Source organism: Canis lupus, chromosome 1 (genome assembly GCF_011100685.1).
Source record: "Canis lupus familiaris isolate Mischka breed German Shepherd chromosome 1, alternate assembly UU_Cfam_GSD_1.0, whole genome shotgun sequence".
Taxonomy (NCBI): domain Eukaryota; kingdom Metazoa; phylum Chordata; class Mammalia; order Carnivora; family Canidae; genus Canis; species Canis lupus.
Genome location: NC_049222.1, coordinates 26,656,936 through 26,678,694, shown reverse-complemented (window position 1 = coordinate 26,678,694; position 21,759 = coordinate 26,656,936). Strand labels below are relative to the sequence as shown.

Below are 21,759 nucleotides of genomic sequence, written 5' to 3'. Positions count from 1 at the left end.
TCTGACATTACAGTCCAAAGACAGAAAAGAAGGAATCACGGCACATTTAATCCAAATCACAACATAGAGATCTACTAGCTTGTATTTTATTCTTCCCAAAGAGACATTTGGAAAAAGAAAAATGATTGATGGCATAAAAGTACAATGGAGGCATCTGTAAATACAGAAACCACGGCCCTGTTCCTGAGATGGGTAGAAAACGAGGCATTCCATAAACTTCTGCTCTTGAAATACTAAACAGTCAGAAGGTGTGAGTTTTTTTGTTTTTTTTTTTTTTAGATTTAATTTATTTATTCATGAGAGACACAGAGAAGGAGAGAGAGGCAGAGACACAGGCAGAGGGAGAAAAGAAGCAGGCTCCATGCAGGGAGCCTGATGTGGGACTCGATCCCGGGTCTCCAGGATCAGGCCCTGGACCGAAGGCGGCGCTAAACCACTGAGCCACCGGGGCTGCCCAAGGTGTAGGCTTTTTAAATTTTATTTTAACTGTGTGATAATTTTTAATGCTCACAGAGATAAGCAGAGAGAAAGAGATGATTTCTACAGCACTAAGTACATCTTCCGAAAGTCTTTAAAATGTTCTTTCTACTTCGAAGTGGTATATTCTGCCCAAATCCTCCCCTGGGCACTGTGTCACTGGTGCACATCATTGTCATTACTAGATTTGGGAGCAGGGGAGGGGCCAAGAAAAGCCACCACCTGGGTTTGTCACACCATATTTTCCCTTTGTGGGCAAAGCTCTGCTACACAGAACACAATGGCATGGGAGCACACGAAATGATGTTCTACTTAACACCTCTGGCATTTCCTGGTCACAAGTGGGACGGTACAGTTAAACAACTTAGAAGCGACAGAAAACCGTAAAGAAGAAAGCCGGAGGCTGGCCAACTGTGAGCAACCACGGCAGAAAGAAGAGCAGGCCCGAGTGTCTGCGCCCTCCAGCACGTCAGCGATGCTACTCTGTTAGAGAAGCAACCAGCTCGTGGAGGAACATGCGGTCACGATGAAGCGCTCTTTCCACAGGAACAGAACTGAGCGGACCCGCCCACAGCAAGCCCTGGGGTTACCCTAGCGTCCAGGACTTAATAATGTCACAAAAATCTGCCTGAAGGTTCAGAGAAGTGTAAAGGCTGGAAGGCAGAAGTGAAGCAATTTGGATTACTTATCCTGGCAAAGGGGAAGCTCAAGGTTGCTCTATTTTTTCAATAGGCAACAATAATCTGAGGAATAAGGTCTAGTTACTTGTATAATGATAATGAGTTGTTACTTCAAACTTGAAGTAGTGATTTATATAGTAGTCCATTGATAGTTATACCTGATGACTAATTATATTTATCACTACAGAATTATTTGCTACCCCAGACCTATTTATCAAGAGCTTACTATGTGCTAGACCACCGACATGGAGCTAATTGTTAAAACAGCTCTGATTGATAGGAACCACTACATCCTTATACAACAGGAAGCTGAAGGGCAGCTTGCATTACATTCCTTTGCAGGAGATAAACTATTCTCTGAACTAGGGTCGTTAGCTCCACCTCCACACTCTCTCCACTGCAACAAGTGGCCTTCAGGTATGAAAATGGCTTATGTTATATGTTCACCACAGGGACTTTTCACAAAGGCTCAGAGATGGACAAGAACGGGCTCATCCTCTAGACAAGCATACTTAAGAAAACTGTCATAAATGAAACTGCAAATATGAGAACAGGCTACTAAAGTATGTTTTCCATTTCTTTCTCATGAAATATCTTTTTTATTTTTTTTGAAATATCTTAAAAGGCATTAGGTAGCAAGTTTGAAAGCAAATAGTAACAGCACACACTTAAAAGACAATACATGCCAGGTGCTGTTACTGTGCTTTACAAATAGGAACTCATTTCTTCCTCACAACAATCACATGAAGTAGATAATATTATCATTGTAATTCTTCAGATAATGAAACTGAAGCACAAAGTACCTAAATAACTTGTCTACAGTCACACAGCTAGTAAGAGCTAGAATATGAGACCAGGTAGTATGGTTTCAGAATCCGAATTCTAATCCATACTGTCCCACAGGAAGCACTAACTAATCAAGAATTCCTCTCATCTGTATGAAGATGATCCAGAGTGTGACCTACATGGATGTGAAGCACTCTCTGATGTGATGTTCACATTCAATTTCTGACAAAAAAGCATAGTCCAAAGCCTTCAGCAACACTAATACAAAGGACAGTCTCCTGAAACTTCCAAATTCTAATACTGGCTAAACTCCTATTTACATGTGTCTTAAATCTATAAATACCTGTAAAACAGGTGTAAAAATTATATATTTTACTTGTGAATTGAGGAGAAAGAGGTACAACATGAGCTAGGTCTAAAAAACTAGTCTAGAGGATTAGTTTTGTTACTCTGGATTCCAACTTTGTATTGATGTTGATTATAATCTCCATTTGAAAGTTTCAGGTGGTCAAAAGCAGCAGAAGAAGAGGGAGACAGAGTTGGTGGTTGTATTCACCATACTGGAAACATGTCTCATTAAATTTTAAACATCTCTGCATTTAGTCAAAGACACACAAAGAAGTTTCATTTTACTGAGAAAAGGCATCTGTAGAAAGTATATGAAGAAAAGCATGAAGAAAAGCATGTGTCAAGATGTGCTCAGTATACTAATATGCATGGTTCTAAAGTTATAATTCAACAAATGGATTTTGGGGAAAACTGCACATTAATCCTAATTTATTTTTCATATGCAGATAAGAACAAAAAGGAAAAGAAGGCAATTTGATTATGTTGCTATGGAAAATAAATTATTCTCACATTAGGTAGATAGCAACAAATATCTCTTGACATCTCCAAGTAGAATGCAAGGTTAATTTGGTTTGATATTGTAAAGAAAAAATATCACATTAGGTCATAATATATAATTTGGCTCTTCTAGGGGCAGAAAACTTGAGAAGTGAAATGGACATTCCATATATAATTAGTTGATTAAAAAGATGATAGAATACAAGTAAGTACCTTAATATTTATAAAACACATAACTAGGACAAAGAAAACACTGTTTTAATTACAAAGTTTGAAAAATGCAAGTCATTTCCAATAAAGGTTCCAAATACATTTGAAATGTATTCCATTTTTTTTTGTCTTGGTTTTGTTTCTGCATTTTAAATTAGATATACCATATACTTTTCTAGTGGCAGCCAACTTTGTTTTTAGTTAAATACATGCAAGGTATTATTGGAAAGATATTCATCAATGAACCAGCTTACTATTTTCTAAAATTTATAAAAATCCTCATTCCAAATGATTATTGGTGTATATTCATTTCATGTTCAAATGGTTTTTTTTCTCACTGTATTTCACTTTCCTTAAATTTACACAGGTTCAACAGGGCTTTTAACATATTAGGACAATGTCCACAATCATTACATGCTATAAAATGGAAAGGACAATCTTCTATAAGAGAGAAATATATTTTTCAACAAAATGAAACTTAAACTTAAAAACACGTCTTGATTTCAAAAGTAGAAATCTTATTTTAATGTCCTAAGTTAAAGAGTATTATGGTTTTATTATTCTATGTGTTCAAAATAAGGAATTCAGGGTTCAGAGTTAATTCAGTAATTCAGGGTTTCTCTAAAAGTGGGATGAGAAACTATATACAGAACTTTGTACAAAATTTATTATTTAAGAATACTTGTATTGTCAACGTCCCCCCCCAGTTATATATTTATAATTTGGATGTTTTTCATAAAGCCAAACGTTAAGTAACAAGTCAAAATATTTTTAATATAGTAATTTATAGTAATTTTAATATATTGGCATAATTGGATTTTATTTTTTACCTTCAAAAATAATTGATATCTATGGACTAAATCAATATTGTAGTGATTGTTGTCAGGTGTGAGCTGTGCCTAAGCCTTCATCCATACCCTCCTATGCATATTTTCAAAGCAAATTTAATCTTGTCTGTTCAGATTATCTTTGGAACTCAAGTACAACAATAATGTATATTAATTATTTGGGAAGAAAGTCTGTTTATTATAATAATTCAAAGTTTATGTTCAATAGTTACATAAGCAGATTTAATCCTTGAAAGAGAAGGTAACCCTAGTAATTTACATTGTACATGTCATCTTCCAAAATCTGTGCTTAAACTGGGATATACTTCTTTTTGAACCAGAAAATCACCAATAGCTCCTTTTGACAGCACAAGTTCTAGGAAGAGTTTTAGGAGGAGTTAGATCAGGAAGGATACAATTTATAACACTGCAAGGGAGCACGCAGTACTGCCTACCAGTTTTAATAATTAGTATAGCCTATGATTTATGTTTGTCTAAATCAATATATTCATCTAAAATCTATGAGCACCAAGTGTCTTTCACTCCTAAATATCCAGAAAATAATTTTGTAAAATAATTTGATGAAGCAATTTATGGCTTTCATTCCAAAAAACCCCACCAAAATCTAAAAAGAACAGAGAGCCACAATAGGTGGTTCTACTGTACAAACATAACATCTGGAAGCAAACTCTTTGCATAAGTCAGCTATATAATAAATATAATAAAAATTTTGGAAGATTCTATTCTATGATAAAAAGATTTTAAATACAGAAAATGTTATAAATCTGATCAGAATGTCTGATTTAGGTTCCCCCAAACCTTCTCTTTAAAGTATTTTCTTAATCCCCATGTAGAATCAAATATTCCCTCCCTCTACTATGCACCCACCTTGAACGCATTATGTACTCATTACTTTCTTGTCTGTTTCCCTCTGCTAGACTTTTGGTCCCTTGATGGCTAGTATCATATTCTATAGGTCATTGGGTTCCCATTTCCTAGCACAGAGCCTGCCATATAACGGGAACTTGATACATTTTTTTTAACTTGATACATTTTAATTGGGAAAGTGAAAATCCACTTTTAGATCCTATTCTAAGCAGTTCCAACAGATACTGTTTTTGTAAAGTACAGATAATGACTCTTGACACCAGTAAGCAAATAAAAATCTTACCTATTTCTTTAAGTAAGTTTTCATATGATTGGCATGGATTTATATGCATAAATATACATATACAGAGCATACATACAGCTCTATATCCAGAGTCAGCTAACTACATCCCACATGCCAAATCTTCCCCATGGCCTGTTTCTGTATAGCCTGTGAGCTATGAATGGCTTTTACATTTTTCAATAGTTGGAGAATATCAAAAGGAGCATATCTATAACGTGAAAATTTTGTAAAATTCAAATTTCATTGTTCATAGATCAAGTTTAATTTTAACACAGCCAAGGTCATTGTCCATGACTGTTTTTGTGGAACAAAGCAGAACTGAATAGTTACAACAGAGACCATATAACCTGCAAAGCCTAAAATATTTACTATCTGACTCTTTACCAAAAAAGTCTGTTAACTACTGATCTATATGGTAGGATATGATTGCAATTTATTTCACTTTTATTGACAGTTCTACATTTTAACAATTTTATAAGCAACAAAAATTTGAAAGAAAAATTAGTTTCCAATATAAATCTCCAGATGTAATTATATAATTAGGACTAAGGTGTTGAAACACTTTAAATAACTTGAAGGAAAAAATGTAATATTATAGAGTACCAATGCAATATGTCAGGTGATACCATGAATTTGTTCATATTAGTTAAAACTATATAATTAAAATCCTTTTGAAATCTCTAAATTAATGGAAAGATTTTCAAAAGCACTAAATTAGCTTTTGCTTTTTCCTTTTATTATAATAATAAACAATAAAACCCAGAATTAAAAATAAAACAGTTTACTGTCAATGGGACAGAGATGCACCAAATCCTTAAGTGTGTGTGATGAGCACCCAACATACACCCATAACAAACACCCCAAAGTCATTAAAATTCATAAATTCACAAATTTCATATCAATATGTCACTAGACTACATTGTTAATATCAAAGTATACCTAACATTTTATTACTAAAGTTTGCCTTCTTTGGCCAGTTTGAACATTCTAAGTGCAGAAAAATATTTAATACGACCTAACATTGGAGAGTCTTTTAACATGTGCATGTTTTCATTTTTCTTAAAAACTACTGCCTAATTATTGAATTACTAATTAGATAAAGGGAAATAGATTGGTTTTTACTGGCAGACAATTTGTACACACTGTTTAAGACAAAAGCTTTGGCAGGGAAATAATATTATCCTCCTTTTATGGAAAGAGATTAAGGCTCAGAGAGGTTAAGTAATTTGCTCAAGGTGACACAGCTTGTAAGTGTGTTCCTCCTAACATACAGGTCTTTTTTTCCCCACATGGCCATGTGACTCTTAACACTAACACTAAAAACTAGGAAAATCTGATGCTTAACACTTAGAAAAATGTTTCTGGTTGAGATTAGATCTAAATTACTAAATACTGATTGTGCATATTGACTATGGTAAAGGTGCCCATGCTACAAGAATATTTTAGAATAGAGCAATAGCCAGTGAGCTAAAAATGTGTTTTTACAAACAAAATGTTTTAAAAGAAAAAAAGATCAAAACTAGAATATTTTGTGGCATGATAATTATGAGATTTAAATAATGAGACCCATAAATAAGGTTTATTGGAACCTGATGAATCTCATTCATTTATGCACTGTCTATGGCTGCTTTTGAGTTATAGCAACAGAGCTGAGTAGATGAGACAGACATGGTATGCTCTATAAAGGTTAAAATATCTACTATCTGGCTCTTTACAGAAAAAGACCTCTGAGTTAGAATTAAGAGAAACTAAACTCTAACAATACATTTTTAAAGTATGAAATGTATTTTTTGAGTGTGGAACTGAAGAACACTTCATGCCAAAACTATAAAAAACATAAATAAAGGGTATAATGGAGTATTCTTCAGTCACTGGCCATATTTTTTAACTTAATCTGAGATACAGTAAGACCCAGCCAAACTGCCTATCCTAACTGCTCTCTTGTAATGCACATTTCCAACAGGTAGGGAGGTCTTTTTAATCTTAATATTGGGTGATTCCATGTTAGTGTTATAGTTTTGCTTTTATTTTTTAATTCTGATATTGTACTAACTTTTGATTTAGAAAAAAAGAAATTTATGGGGCACCTGGATGGCCCAATCAGTTGACTGTCCAGCTCTTGGTTTCAGCTCAGGTCATGGTCTTATGGTCCTGAGACTGAGCCCCACATTGGGCTCTGTGCTTAACGGGGAGTCTACTAGAGGATCCTCCCTCCTTTTTGCCCCTCCTCCCACTCACTTTAATAAATAAACCTTAAAAAAAAGAAAGTTTTTTTTACACTTTTATATATTTTATGATTATGAATGCAGTAATTATCTATAGTTCAAAGTATTTAAAAAAAAGTATTTTAAGAGTTAATATTGATTTAAAAATTTAAATATATAGCTTTCACACTGATAATTCTTTAAATGAAGGACTTTTCAATGTTTATATTTACTTTAGGCACTTTAACTGGAATATTTATTGAAGTCCATAAAATCGCAGATATATTTTTGCCATGTTAAGAATTTAAATTAAGACCGTCTGTAGATTATGGAGATGACTGAGTTTTTATGGATGTACAATCTGTTCCACCTGCTCTTATTGATATGGCCACTGTTCTGAATTAACCACTTAAAGGACATATAGTTAGAAAAACAACAGGTGCATCTGTTGGTGCAACATTGTAAGAAAATTTAAGAAAAAATACTAGTGATCTGAGGAATTGAAGATTAGAATACTAGTTGGTAAGAAAAAAACATAGTCAGTGGTTATCTATAAGCAACAAAAAGTCATGTTTATTTCTCCTTTTTCTTTACAAGTACTTCACACAGAAAAGGAAATATTCTGCAAACAGAAATAGCAACGGAAAGGAAACCAGGAGGGCAATACCACACACCCAAACACATGCAGTGTACCATCGTCTCTCATACTTGTTGCGGAAGAGGGAGTGTTGCAACTCAGCAACCAGTCTGCAGTATTTAAAACAGTCATGTTGTCCCCTGAGAACAGGAACAGTATAAGGGTTCATTGTCGGAATGCCTGCTTAGTGTACATGAATAGTCTTCAATGCTTGCACTGGTTCCTGACCTTTGAGCCAGAATGATAACTGCACTGTATGACTTTTACACTTTATCAGGTTTGTTTTAGTTCAGTTAAACACATTTACATGATGATTAGTGAACTCTAAGGTTTGATTTCAGAGTTTTAAAAAATCTTATTATATGTACCCAAGTTCAAGTTTAAATATGTTCTTATACCAGAAATCATTACTAAACAATCTTACAAATTTGCAACCCTATAATTAATTAGCTAAAATTATAAGATGCATGTTTAGAGACAAATGAAAATTATAAACAAGGAAATGTTAATCTACAAAGGGTTTGGTGTAAAACATTATTAAATACAGGCAAATTGCAATGCACACAACCTTGCAAAATATTTTAGACTGCATAGTTATGTTAAAATGAATGGAAAGAGGTGTATTGATTTCATAAATACTCATTGAAAATTTAAAAGAAAATATGATGTGGCAAATGTTGTTATCTAATAATATGATTAGTTTATAAATTTAAAAAAATAATATAATTTTTCTTTTATGGACTAAAAATGATGGTGAATAATTTAAAAAGTAGCTTACACATAATACGTGTATATATGTTATCTATATATATGCTGATGCAAAAATAAGACCATATCTTTTGATAGCTGAATGCCTTTTATAAAATCAGTAGGGCAGAATATTTGAAATAACGGTTACTGTTACCATATGCTGAGGCATAATTATAGGTTAATCAAATGAGAAAGTATCTGAAAAATACTTTCTCATTTTAAATACATTAGGTATTACTCTCTTTGAAAAGAAAATGCAGCAGACAAATATTTTTCTATTCTTAAATTTCATTTAAGAAAACATGTTTTGAAGAATAATTTCGGGTAGTCTTTTTCCTGAAATTCAAAATAAAACCAAAAACTAGTATGATTTCTTCTTTCTCTTTCTCTCACACACACAAGATCAGAGTGCAAATCCTTTTGGCCACATATTCTAAATTTTTTCGAATATTTACAGGGGCAAATACAAAAAGGAAGCTTTGCTAAAACCCTTCAAAATGCTCTTCAGGGATATCTATTCTTTCTGAATTTTTCCAGCTATAGAGGAGGTACAAAAGTTTAAAGAAAATCAACAGAATAATAGACAGTCTTTAGCCATATATTCCCTGACTATAATGCTGATTGTGTTATTGCTAATAAGGAATTTATTTATTAGCAGATCCTAACGTAATTATAGCAAACATTGGAATGTGATTCCAGCTGTCTCTGGGGTGGTATACTTACCTCCTGTTCCATTTGTGGTGACAGATGTGCTACTGAGATTTGCCTTCTCCAGTTTGGAGCTACCAGGAGTATCACCACTTCCAACAAGAGGATGAGGACTTGCAAGGTCCTGCATTTCCATAGACCTGTAAGAGCAGGAAACAGGAGAGCAAAAGCTGAAATTTCAGCAATAATTTCTTTAAAAACTACATGTATTATTCTACTGGGCACATATGCGATCTCACAGTAAGAATTGAGACCAATAGCTAAGACTTTTTTGTTAATTAGATGAACATGACAGTCCATTAAAAATTAATAAATAAATAAAGCTTCCATAGTAGTTTAGCCTCATAATTTGTAATCTTATAACTACCTCTATAATAAAGTACAGAAGAGAGCCAATTCTGTTATCTTAGCATTTAGTTGATATGGATACCCTCCCTCCTACATTGACCATCTCTGTTATAAAGATGTGGAAACGCTGAAAATATTTAACACCTAAAATTTGATATCCTCAGCCACCAGTAATAAAGAAATTAATAGCTAGAAATAAAGTATAAACTCAAAGGTAGAACAGAAACTTCTAGCTGACCTTGTAGAACCAGAGCTGAAAACTGAGCCTAAGGACTGAGGGCTGGAGTTTAATATCTATTTAGGAATAGAACGTTTGACTTAAGTCTGTTTCAGGGAATGTGCTAGAATTGAGACCCTAAATAAAACTGAGACTCTTCAAAGGCTGACTCTTTTTTGGAAACAGAAACTAGAAAAGCAGAAATTCGCAGTGGACCAAAAAAGCCACACATGCTTCAATGAAAGAAGGAAAACACACAAGATAAAAATTGAGAGAATTTATCACCAACAAGCTATCCTTTAAAAAATACTGAAGAAAGACCTTCTGCCAAAAGTAAGGATACCAAATGAAAACTCAGAGCTACAAGGAGGAATGAAGAGTGACAGAAACATAAATATATAAGCAAATACAAAGGTTATCTTTTGTTTTTCTTTTAATTCACAAAAGAATGCTAATTGAAGCAAAAAAAAAAAAAAGCCCACAAGATTGTATCATGAAACTTACAATATGATATAGGAGTAAAATATACGTCAATAGCACAAAAAATACTGGGGCAAAATTATATTCTTCTAAGGTTCTTTCATTTGGTATGAGGTGTTATGACATACTTGGAGAAGATATTTAAGATACATCAAATAATATCTAACATTAAATATTAATAAAATCCTAATAGATACAACAAAACATCAATAGAAAAATTAAAATAAAACATTTAAAAAATTGGGTTATCCGGATCCCTGGGTGGCGCAGCGGTTTGGCGCCTGCCTTTGGCCCAGGGCGCGATCCTGGAGACCCGGGATCGAATCCCACATCGGGCTCCCGGTGCATGGAGCCTGCTTCTCCCTCTGCCTGTGTCTCTGCCTCTCTCTCTCTCTGTGACTATCATGAATAAATAAATAAAATCTTAAAAAAAAAAATTTGGGTTATCCCTAAAGATCAGGAAATGAGAAAGGAAAAAACATATGTGAAAAATAGAAAACCTGTAGCAAGACAGCATACTCAAACCTCACTATATCAATGATTATAGTAAATATCAACAGACTAAACATTCCAATGAAGAGCCAAAGATTGTTAGATTGGATCAAACAACCGTAGTCCAATTAGGGATCTACAAGAGAAGTACTTTTTAATACAGACATACTCTGATACTATGGTGTACTGCGCAGAAATATTCATTTTTTTAAGATTTTAAAATTTATTTATTCATGAGAACCACAGAGAGAGGCAGAGACATAGCAGAAGGAGAAGCAGGCTCCGCGCCAGGAGCCCAATGTGGGACTTGATCCCTGGACCATGGGATCACGCTCTAAGCTGAAGGCAGATGTTCAACCACTGAGCCACCTAGATGTCCCAGAAGAATTCATTCTTATAGCTGCTGGGAGTATAAGGAACTGGCACTTCTCAACTAAAGTCCTTCCCAAGACTTGTCCTGAACTAAAGAGAGTCATTTTGCCCTAAATCACACCCTTTCTGAGGTTAGCCCTCAGCTACTGACTGGTGATGAAGGGATATAAAAGTATTACCTGCCCTGAAGGTCACTTGAATCTAGAGTGGCCGTAAGATCAACTGAGACATTTGTTGCAACTGCATTGAAGACCAGAGTCTTTCAGTGTAATCATGCTTCTATCATCCCCCCAAAGGTCTTACTACTGAAAGCACAACCCATTAAACTCCTGGAACATAAATCTCCATGTTAGAGTCTGCTTCCTAGGAACTTGAGCAGTGATAAGACATAAGTAGGTTCAGGGTTAAAGGACAGAAAACAGTATAACATGTAAATAATAAATGTTAGAGAAGTGTTTTGGCTATTATCACAAAATGAAGAGTATTACCAGATACAAAGAGATAATTAAGAAAAAGAGAGAAACAATAAATTCTTCAGGAGGATATAACAATCCTAGCATGCGTCTCCTAGCCAAGCTTTAAAATATATAAAGCAAAAACTAACAGAATTAAAGGAAGAAACTGACTAGTAGTCCATGGTCATACTTGGAGCTTTTGTAACATTTTCTCCACAATAGCCAATTGCAAAAGTCATCAACATGCTATAATTGATGGTTATAGTATACTAACACCCAATAATTATAGAATACACATTATTTTCAGGTGCACATGGAATGCCACCAGATGGACTATAAGGTAGAGCATAAAATAAGTATCATTAGATTTTAAATTAAACCTTAAAGAGTAGAGTATCTAGCTATATTGTATTAAACTAGAAAGCAATGATAGTAAAATACATGAAATAATCATTAACACTTGAAAATTAAGCACCATAATTCTAAGTTACCTATGAGTCAAAGAAGAAATCACCAATGAATTTAGAAAATAATTAGGACAAAATACTAATGAAAACACATCAAATTACCCACACATAGTCAACTGATCTATGACAAAGTAGCAGACAATACAATGGAGCAAAGACAGTTTCTCCAACAAACGGTGCTGGAAAAACTAGACATCCACAATGCAAAAAATAATAATAATAATAAGTTTAGACAGAGGCCCTATACCCTTCACAAAAACTAAGTCAAAATTGATCACAGACCAACATATAAAATGCAAAACTATAAAACTCTCAGAATATAAGAAAAGGCCCAGATGACCTTGGGCATGACTTTGAGTTTTATTAAATCAATTAAATCTTTAAATGTATTTAAAACTACACCACCAAAGATAGAATCCATGAAAAAAAAAAAAAGTACTAGTAAGCTGGGCTTCATTAAAATTAAAAACCTGGGATCCCTGGGTGGCGCAGTGGTTTGGCGCCTGCCTTTGGCCCAGGGCGCGATCCTGGAGACCCGGGATCGAATCCCACATCGGGCTCCCGGTGCATGGAGCCTGCTTCTCCTTCTGCCTGTGTCTCTGCCTCTCTCTCTCTCTCTCTCTGTGTGTGACTATCATAAATAAATAAAAATTATAAAAAAATTAAAAACCTCTCTTCAAAAGTCAGTATCAGGAGAACTCAAAGACAAACCACAGACTGGAAGAAGATATCTGCAACAGACACATCTGATAAAAGATTGCTATCCAAAATACATAAATAACTCTTAAAACTGGGCAGCCTCGGTGGTGCAGTGGTTTAGCGCCGCCTGCAGCCTGGGGTGTGATCCTGGAGACCTGGGATCAAGTCCCACGTTGGGCTCCCTGCATGGAGCCTGCTTCTCCCTCTGCCTGTGTCTCTGCCTCTTTCTCTCTCTGTGTCTCTCATGAATAAATAAATAAAATCTTAAAAAAAAAAGAACTCTTAAAACTGAACAATAAGAGAAAAACAACTGCTTAAGAAATGGGCCAAACATTTCAATAGACACTTCACCCAAAGAAGATATATAGGTGTCAAATAAGCATATAAAAAGAGAGTTCACATCACATGTCATCAAGGAAATGCAAGTTAAAACAATAAGATAACACTTCACTATTCACTAGAATGGCCAAAATCTGTAATACTGACAATATCAAATTCTGGCAAGGATATGGAGCAACAGGAACTCTCATACTTTGCTGGTAGAAATACAAAATGGTATACATACTTTGGAAGATAGTTTGGCAGTCACTTATAAAACTAAGCTAAATATATTCTACTATACAGAGTCAATGGGCCATTACTCAGTGTTAAAAACAAATGTCCCTTCCAGCCATGAAAGTACATGAAGGAGTCTTCACTGCATATTACTAAGTGAATAGCCAATCTGAAAAGTCATACATATTGTATGATTCCAATTATATGATATTCTAGAAAAGCAAAACTATCTTGCTGAGGTAGAGATGAGGCAAGGATAAACAGGAGTATAGAAAATTTTAGGACAGTGAACATACTCTATATGGTATTGTAATGAAAGATATATGTCATTATACATTGTCCAAACCCATTGCATATACAATACCAAGAGCCAACCCTGAAGTAAACTACAGACTTACAAATATAATGATGAGTCAGTGTAGGTTCATCCCTGGTAATAAATGCACTGTTCTGGTGAGTAATAACAATGGAGCCGGCTATACATGTGTTGGAGCAGAGGATGTATTGGAAATCTCTGTACCCTCCTCTCAGCTGTGCTATGAACTTTAATTGATCAAAAACTAAAGTCTTTAAAACAAAAAAATGACTTCATATCAATATTTTTATATGCAAATAAAGCAGTGGCTAATGAGCAATTAGCTCATTATCTTTATATATAGCAATTTAGATCTTTAAGTGATACTAGAAAAGGAAAAGGGTTTAAAATCTGTGATCTAAGTTTCTACCCTAATAAACCAGTGAAAGAAAAAAAAAAAATTAGGGCAGCCCCAGTGGCGCAGCGGTTTAGCGCTGCCTGCAGCCCAGGGAGTGATCCTGGAGACCCTGGATCGAGTCCCACATCAGGCTCTCTGTATGATGCCTGCTTCTCCCTCTGCCTGTGTCTCTGCCTCTCTCTCTCTCTCTGTCTCTATGAATAAATAAATAAAATCTTAAAAAAAAAGAAAAAAAGTTAAACCCATAGTAAATGAAAGAAAGGAAACAAGAAAGAGTGTAAATCATTGAAATATAAAATCTGAGTAATAGAGACAATTTACAAATCCAGAAGATCAGTAGAGATACTAAAAATATTTAAAAGGATGATAAGGAAATATGAACAATCTTATGCCAAAGCATTCATAATTTAGATTAAATCAGTAAACTTATTAAAAGACACAACCCATGAAACAGATCCAATTAAAAAAAGGAAATCCAAATGGTCCTATATCAATTAAAGAAATTAAATTCATAATTAAACACTTTCCCCCAAAAGAATCCTAAAACAAACAAATAAAAAACCAATTCCAGGGCCATATGGTTTTCTTAGTGAATTCTAATAGGGAAAAATAACAATCTTTTATAAATTCTTTCAAAAAACAGGAGGGAACACATTTCACTACATTGTATGAGAAAAGGATTACTCTCATCTAAACCTGACAAATAATTTCTCTAAAAAATTGTGGATCTGTATTTCTCATTAATATAGATGAAAAAATTTAACAAAATATCAAGTAAAATACAGCAACAAAAAGCTACTATGTAAAGACCAAGTGTGCTTTATCCCAAGAATTCAAAGTTTAACATCTGAAAATCAAACAATGCAATTCAATATATTAACAGATTATTATTTCAATGAGTACAAGAAAAAACATTTGACAATATTCATCATCCATTCTTGATACAAACTCTCAGCAAACTAGAAAAGAAGTACTCCCCTCACATCTAGTAAAAGTCATTCTGGAAAAATCTATAGCTTAAATCATATTTAATGACAAAATATTGAATTATTTCTCCCTAAGATCAAAACCAAGCAAGGATATCTGTTTTTCCCATTTCAATACATTTTATTGGTAATCTTAGCCAGTATAAGAGGACAAAAATAAATAAATAAAAGGGGTAAAGTTTAGAAAGAAAAAAAATTCTGCTATTCACAGGTAACAATTATTCATGTAGAAAAAAACCTGAGAAATCCATAAAAACAAAACAATGAAAAATACTAGAATGAATGAGTGAATTTACTAAATTATAGGTACAAGGCCTTGTCAGTACCAAATCGAAACATGAACCAAAAATATCTGAAAGTTCAGTCAATGCTGTTCCAATTCAAATACTGAAATATCAAAATGATGGTTGTTCAGAGATTTGAAGTTCCCTTACTGCTCAACTCTTAGGAAGAATCTAAAATGTTCACACCCTCATCTTAACCACTAGTCAGAGCCAAGGATTTAGACTTTGGGGGGAAATAAACACAACAAAACAAATGCTATGCTTCAGTTTCTTTATTTTTATTTTTAAAATATTTTTATTTATTTATTCATGAGAGACACAGAGAGAGAGAGAGAGAGAGAGGGGGCAGAAACACAGGTAGAAGGAGAAGCAGATTCCATGCAGGGAGCCTGGTGTGGGACTTGATTCCGGGGCTCCAGGATCATGCCCTAGGCTGAAGGCAGGCGTTAAAGCACTGAGCCATCCAGGGATCCCCTTATGCTTCAGTTTCAACAGAGTTTTTGTATATAATGTTCATAATATCATAAATATTTTGTCATAACAAGCATGAAAATGTGAACTGTATTAGAGAGAAAATGCAGTAAAATTGATACAGATTTTAAAATTATCAGACAAGGATTTAAAAATTATTGTGAGTATATTAAATAATTTACAGGAAAAGATACATTCCCACACAAGATGTGTGTGCATATATATATTTCACATATATACCTATATATGTCCCATATATATTTATATATACACATATAATACATTTATGTATATAATATGTATATAGTCATATACATATAATACATATGTATATAATATGTACATATAATAAAGATACATGTATATATGTATTGCATATAGAAAAGAAATGGAAACTAAAAAATGAAAATTTTAGAAAAAAATTACAATATATTAAAAATATTCTTTGGATAGATTTAACAGATTAGACACTGGAAAAGAAAGAATCAGTAAATCTGAAGCTGGGCCATTAGAAATTGCACAAACTGGAATAGCAAGACAAAAATGGGGGAATGGGGAATTAATTTAAGTAACCTGTGCAATATTATCAGGAAGCAAGAAAGAGAATGAAAGAATAATACTGAAATAAGTAATGGCCAAAATTTTTCCAAATGTGATGAAACACCAACCCATAGATCCTTGAAATACAATGAACAAATGAGAAAAGGGAAAAGAAAACCATACTAGGCACATTATAGCCAAATTCTGAAAACTGCATAAGTAGAAAGCTTTACAGCAACCAGATTTTAAAAAGAAGGAAATAGTAGTATTCCCCCCAAAAAAACTATTATTTGTAGCACACTCCTGGGAACAGGCTTAATTATAGAAAATAATGAATGCTCAGAACTTTATTATCTCCTACTGGACCCACCCAATATATTTTTAATGTAACAGATCAAAAAAATTAATGATTGCTTATTATATGCAAAGCACTGTCACAGTTGTTAGGATTGCTGAGTGAAGACATGGCCCTACCCTCCAGGAGTTTATGATCTAAGTAAGAAGGCAGATCTTGTGCAAAGAAAATTAAAGTACATCAAATATCCACTGAATGGAACAGAGATCAACATGAACTCAGAGTATGGAAAATTTCCTCAGAAACTATTATCTGGATTTTGATTATTTCAAAGGGATTCTGGGGGAAGCATCTGGTTAGTGGTACTGCTGGAGCTGCAAGGTAGTATATGAGCTCAGAGCCAATTTAGACCACATGCAAGATGAAGCAGCAAGGAAAATTAGGAATGAAGTGATGGAGCATACACTGAAGAAAGGAATAAAACTATGTTGCTCCTTTAAAACAAAACAAAAATAGCCTTGGTATTTTACATTCCAGTTTCCAGGAAACCAAACTGCAATGATCTGAATCTTTACAATAATTCCCCTTAGCTTGAATTCACTTCAGTGGGTTGATATTCCTTAAAGTTAAAAGAGCCTTTTGAGAATAGATGTGCATTATCACCACAAACTATATAGCAAGAATATTCCTGTACTTCTTTCTGCACGTTCTGTAATTCTGAAACTTCAGATTCCTTTTAAGTCTGCTTTATACAAAACAGAATATACAAAATATAAAATTTACCATAGACTCTAACAGCAGAAAATGATTAACGGTACCAGTTTTTACTAAGTACACAGAGGATGACACATTCTATGCCTGGCACTTCATATATATTCTCTCCTTTAATATTTACAGTAACATGCTGATATGCATTTTACTTCCCATATTTTATAGGTGAAGCAACTGAGGGTTACAGAGGATGCACAGCATGCCCAAGATCATGTAGGTAGAGAAAGTAGCCCCAGAATTGACCTCATGTCTATCTGATGGCACAGTCCAACTTCTTTCTGTCACACACTGCAGGCTTCCCATTTTTTAAAAAAAGATTTTCTTTATTTATTCATGAGAGACACAGGCAGAAGCAGGGTCCATGCAGGAAACCTGATGCGGGACTTGATCCTAGGACTCCGGGATCACGCCCTGAGCCATAGGCAGATGGGCTCAACCGCTGAGCCACCCAGGCGTCGCCAGGCTTCCCATTTTTTAAAGTGACTTTGATTCTGTTACACTGTGAAACTACAATCAGGAATGCAGAATCCTTGGGACCCCTGGGTGGCGCTGCGGTTTAGCGCCTGCCTTTGGCCCAGGGCGCGATCCTGGAGACCCGGGATCGAACCCCACGTTGGGCTCCCGGTGCATGGAGCCTGCTTCTCCCTCTGCCTGTGTCTCTGCCTCTCTCTCTCTCTGTGTGACTATCATAAATAAATAAAAATTTTAAAAAAAAGGAAAGCAGAATCCTGCAATAAAGTCTTTTGAATACTTTTCAAAAATGACTAAAGTCAATACAAGCATTTACTCTGCCAAATCTATACTAGTTATTACCATACTTAAAGATGACCCTTGGGGTGTCTGGGTGGCTCAGGTCCTGATCCCAGTATCCTGGGATTGAGCTCAGGTGGAGCTTGTTTCTCCCTCTCCCTCTGTGGCTCTCCCTGCTCATTCCCCACCCCCCTAAAATATATAAAATCTTAAAAAAAAAAGAGAGAGAGATGACCTTCTTTACCACTCAGGATGCCTGTTTCAACCCCTTTTTAGTGGTCCTTATGTCATAAGGCCATGTGAAGACTATTATCAATCTGGACAATATGAAAACATGACCTTATCCATAAACACAAAAACTCAACTAAAAAATAAAGGATTGTAGGTCACCTGCAACTAGTTTCTTGGTTCTTTTCTGAAATTATTCTGTAACATAGATGGAATTTATTTCTAACAGGCTGAAATATCCTCTTGAAACCCAAGGAAGAGCAAGCTTTATATTTGTGTATTTCAGAGTCTACTCTAACTCAGAAACCATAATTATTCTTCTGCACAGATGCTGGTAATGGTCACATGCCTGTGCATTCAAAGGCTGAGAGTCTATCAATCCTTCATAACCCAAGAAATGCAAAAGCATCCAATACTTTCAAGGACGTTCACTCTCGTACCTTACCAGCTTCTTCTCTTTGCATAAAGTAGATGGTATGTGTATATGGCTCTATCTCTCACGCTGTCTGAGTCAATATTCAAAGCACAAGAATGAATTTAAGGAAACAGTTTCCAGGGAGGAAATTGAAGCAGTCATCAAAAACCTCCCAAGACACAAAAGTCCAGGGCCAGATGGCTTCCCAGGGGAATTCTATCAAACATTTAGAGAAGAAACATTACCTATTCTACTAAAGCTGTTTGGAAAGATAGAAAGAGATGGAGTACTTCCAAATTCGTTCTATGAGGCCAGCATCACCTTAATTCCAAAACCAGACAAAGACCCCACCAAAAAGGAGAATTACAGACCAATATCTCTGATGAACATGGATGCAAAAATTCTCAACAAGATACTAGCCAATAAGATCCAACAGTACATTAAGAAAATTATTCACCATGACCAAGTAGGATTAATCCCCGGGACACAAGGCTGGTTCAACACTCATAAAACAATCAATGTGATTCATCATACCAGCAAGAGAAAAACCAAGAACCATATGATCCTCTCATTAGATGCAGAGAAAGCATTTGACAAAATACAGCATCCATTCCTGATCAAAACTCTTCAGAGTGTAGGGATAGAGGGAACATTCCTCAACATCTTAAAAGCCATCTACGAAAAGCCCACAGCAAATATCATTCTCAATGGGGAAGCACTGAGAGCCTTTCCCCTAAGATCAGGAATAAGACAGGGATGTCCACTCTCACCACTGCTATTCAACATAGTACTGGAAGTCCTAGCTTCAGCAATCAGACAACAAAAAGACATTAAAGGCATTCAAATTGGCAAAGAAGTCAAACTCTCCCTCTTTGCCGATGACATGATACTCTACATAGAAAACCCAAAAGCCTCCACCCCAAGATTGCTAGAACTCATACAGCAATGTGACAGCGTGGCAGGATACAAAATCAATGCCCAGAAGTCAGTGGCATTTCTATACACTAACAATGAGACTGAAGAAAGAGAAATTAAGGAGTCAATCCCATTTACAATTGCATCCAAAAGCATAAGATACCTAGGAATAAACCTAACCAAAGAGGTAAAGGATCTACACCCTAAAAACTATAGAACACTTCTGAAAGAAATTGAGGAAGACACAAAGAGATGGAAAAATATTCCATGCTCATGGATTGGCAGAATTAATATTGTGAAAATGTCAATGTTACCCAGGGCAATATACACGTTTAATGCAATCCCTATCAAAATACCATGGACTATCTTCAGAGAGTTAGAACAAATTATTTTAAGATTTGTGTGGAATCAGAAAAGTCCCCGAAGAGCCAGGGGAATTTTAAAAAAGAAAACCATATCTGGAGGCATCACAATGCCAGATTTCAGGTTGTACTACAAAGCTGTGGTCATCAAGACAGCTGGTACTGGCACAAAAACAGACACATAGATCAATGGAACATAACAGAGAACCCAGAAGTGGACCCTGAACTTTATGGTCAACTAATATTCGATAAAGGAGGAAAGACTATCCATTGGAAGAAAGACAGTCTCTTCAATAAATGGTGCTGGGAAAATTGGACATCCACATGCAGAAGAATGAAACTAGACCACTCTCTTTCACCATATACAAAGATAAACTCAAAATGGATGAAAGATCTAAATGTGAGACAAGATTCCATCAAAATCCTAGAGGAGAACACAGGCAACACCCTTTTTGAACTCGGCCACAGTAACTTCTTGCAAGATACATCCACGAAGGCAAAAGAAACAAAAGCAAAAATGAACTATTGGGACTTCATCAAGATAAGAAGCTTTTGCACAGCAAAGGATACAGTCAACAAACTCAAAGACAACCTACAGAATGGGAGAAGATATTTGCAAATGACATATCAGATAAAGGGCTAGTTTCCAAGATCCATAAAGAACTTATTAAACTCAACACCGAAGAAACAAACAATCCAGTCATGAAATGGGCAAAAGACATGCACAGAAATCTCACAGAGGAAGACATAGACATGGCCAACACGCACATGAGAAAATGCTCTGCATCACTTGCCATCAGGGAAATACAAAATCAAAACCACAATGAGATACCACCTCATACCAGTGAGAATGGGGAAAATTAATAAGGCAGGAAACAACAAATGTTGGAGAGGATGCGGAGAAAAGGGAACCCTCTTACACTGTTGGTGGGAATGTGAACTGGTGCAGCCACTCTGGAAAACTGTGTGGAGGTTCCTCAAAGAGTTAAAAATAGACCTGCCCTACGACCCAGCAATTGCACTGCTGGGGATTTACCCCAAAGATACAGATGCAATGAAACGCCGGGACACCTGCACCCCGATGTTTCTAGCAGCAATGTCCACAATAGCCAAACTGTGGAAGGAGCCTCGGTGTCCATCGAAAGATGAGTGGATAAAGAAGATGTGGTTTATGTATACAATGGAATATTACTCAGCCATTAGAAACGACAAATACCCACCATTTGCTTCAACGTGGATGGAACTGGAGGGTATTATGCTGAGTGAAATAAGTCAATCGGAGAAGGACAAACATTATATGTTCTCACTCATTTGGGGAATATAAATAATAGTGAAAGGCAATATAAGGGAAGGGAGAAGAAATGTGTGGGAAATATCAAAAAGGGAGACAGAACATAAAGACTCCTAACTGTGGGAAACGAACTAGGGGTGGTGGAAGGGGAGGAGGGTGGGGGGTGGGGGTGAATGGGTGATGGGCACTGAGGGGGGCACTTGACGGGATGAGCACTGGGTGTTATTCTGTATGTTGGTAAATTGAACACCAATAAAAATAAATTTATTAAAAAAAAAGGAAAGAGTTTAGGCTTTGCTTTTGCCGTTCGCTTCCTTTTCTAATATAAGTCTTAATTCCCCTTAGCTGCAAAGTAGG

At 35.3% G+C, this 21,759-nt stretch overlaps 1 protein-coding gene across 9 annotated transcripts in view; it reads right to left on the bottom strand.

Annotated features, from left to right (window-relative positions):
• EYA4 (EYA transcriptional coactivator and phosphatase 4) overlaps nucleotides 1-21,759 on the bottom strand; it is a 306,025-nt gene that overhangs the window by 59,270 nt on the left and 224,996 nt on the right. For 6 of the 9 annotated variants that reach the window (XM_038526049.1, XM_038526048.1, XM_038526050.1 and 3 more), the window contains exons 4-5: nucleotides 9,312-9,436; nucleotides 7,910-7,978 (exon numbers count right to left, since the gene is read on the bottom strand). In XM_038526049.1, coding sequence (XP_038381977.1) covers nucleotides 7,910-7,978; nucleotides 9,312-9,436 — 194 coding nt within the window. The remainder of the gene's footprint in view (nucleotides 1-7,909; nucleotides 7,979-9,311; nucleotides 9,437-21,759) is intronic. The other 3 variants (XM_038526055.1, XM_038526053.1, XM_038526054.1) reach the window with 1 other exon arrangement.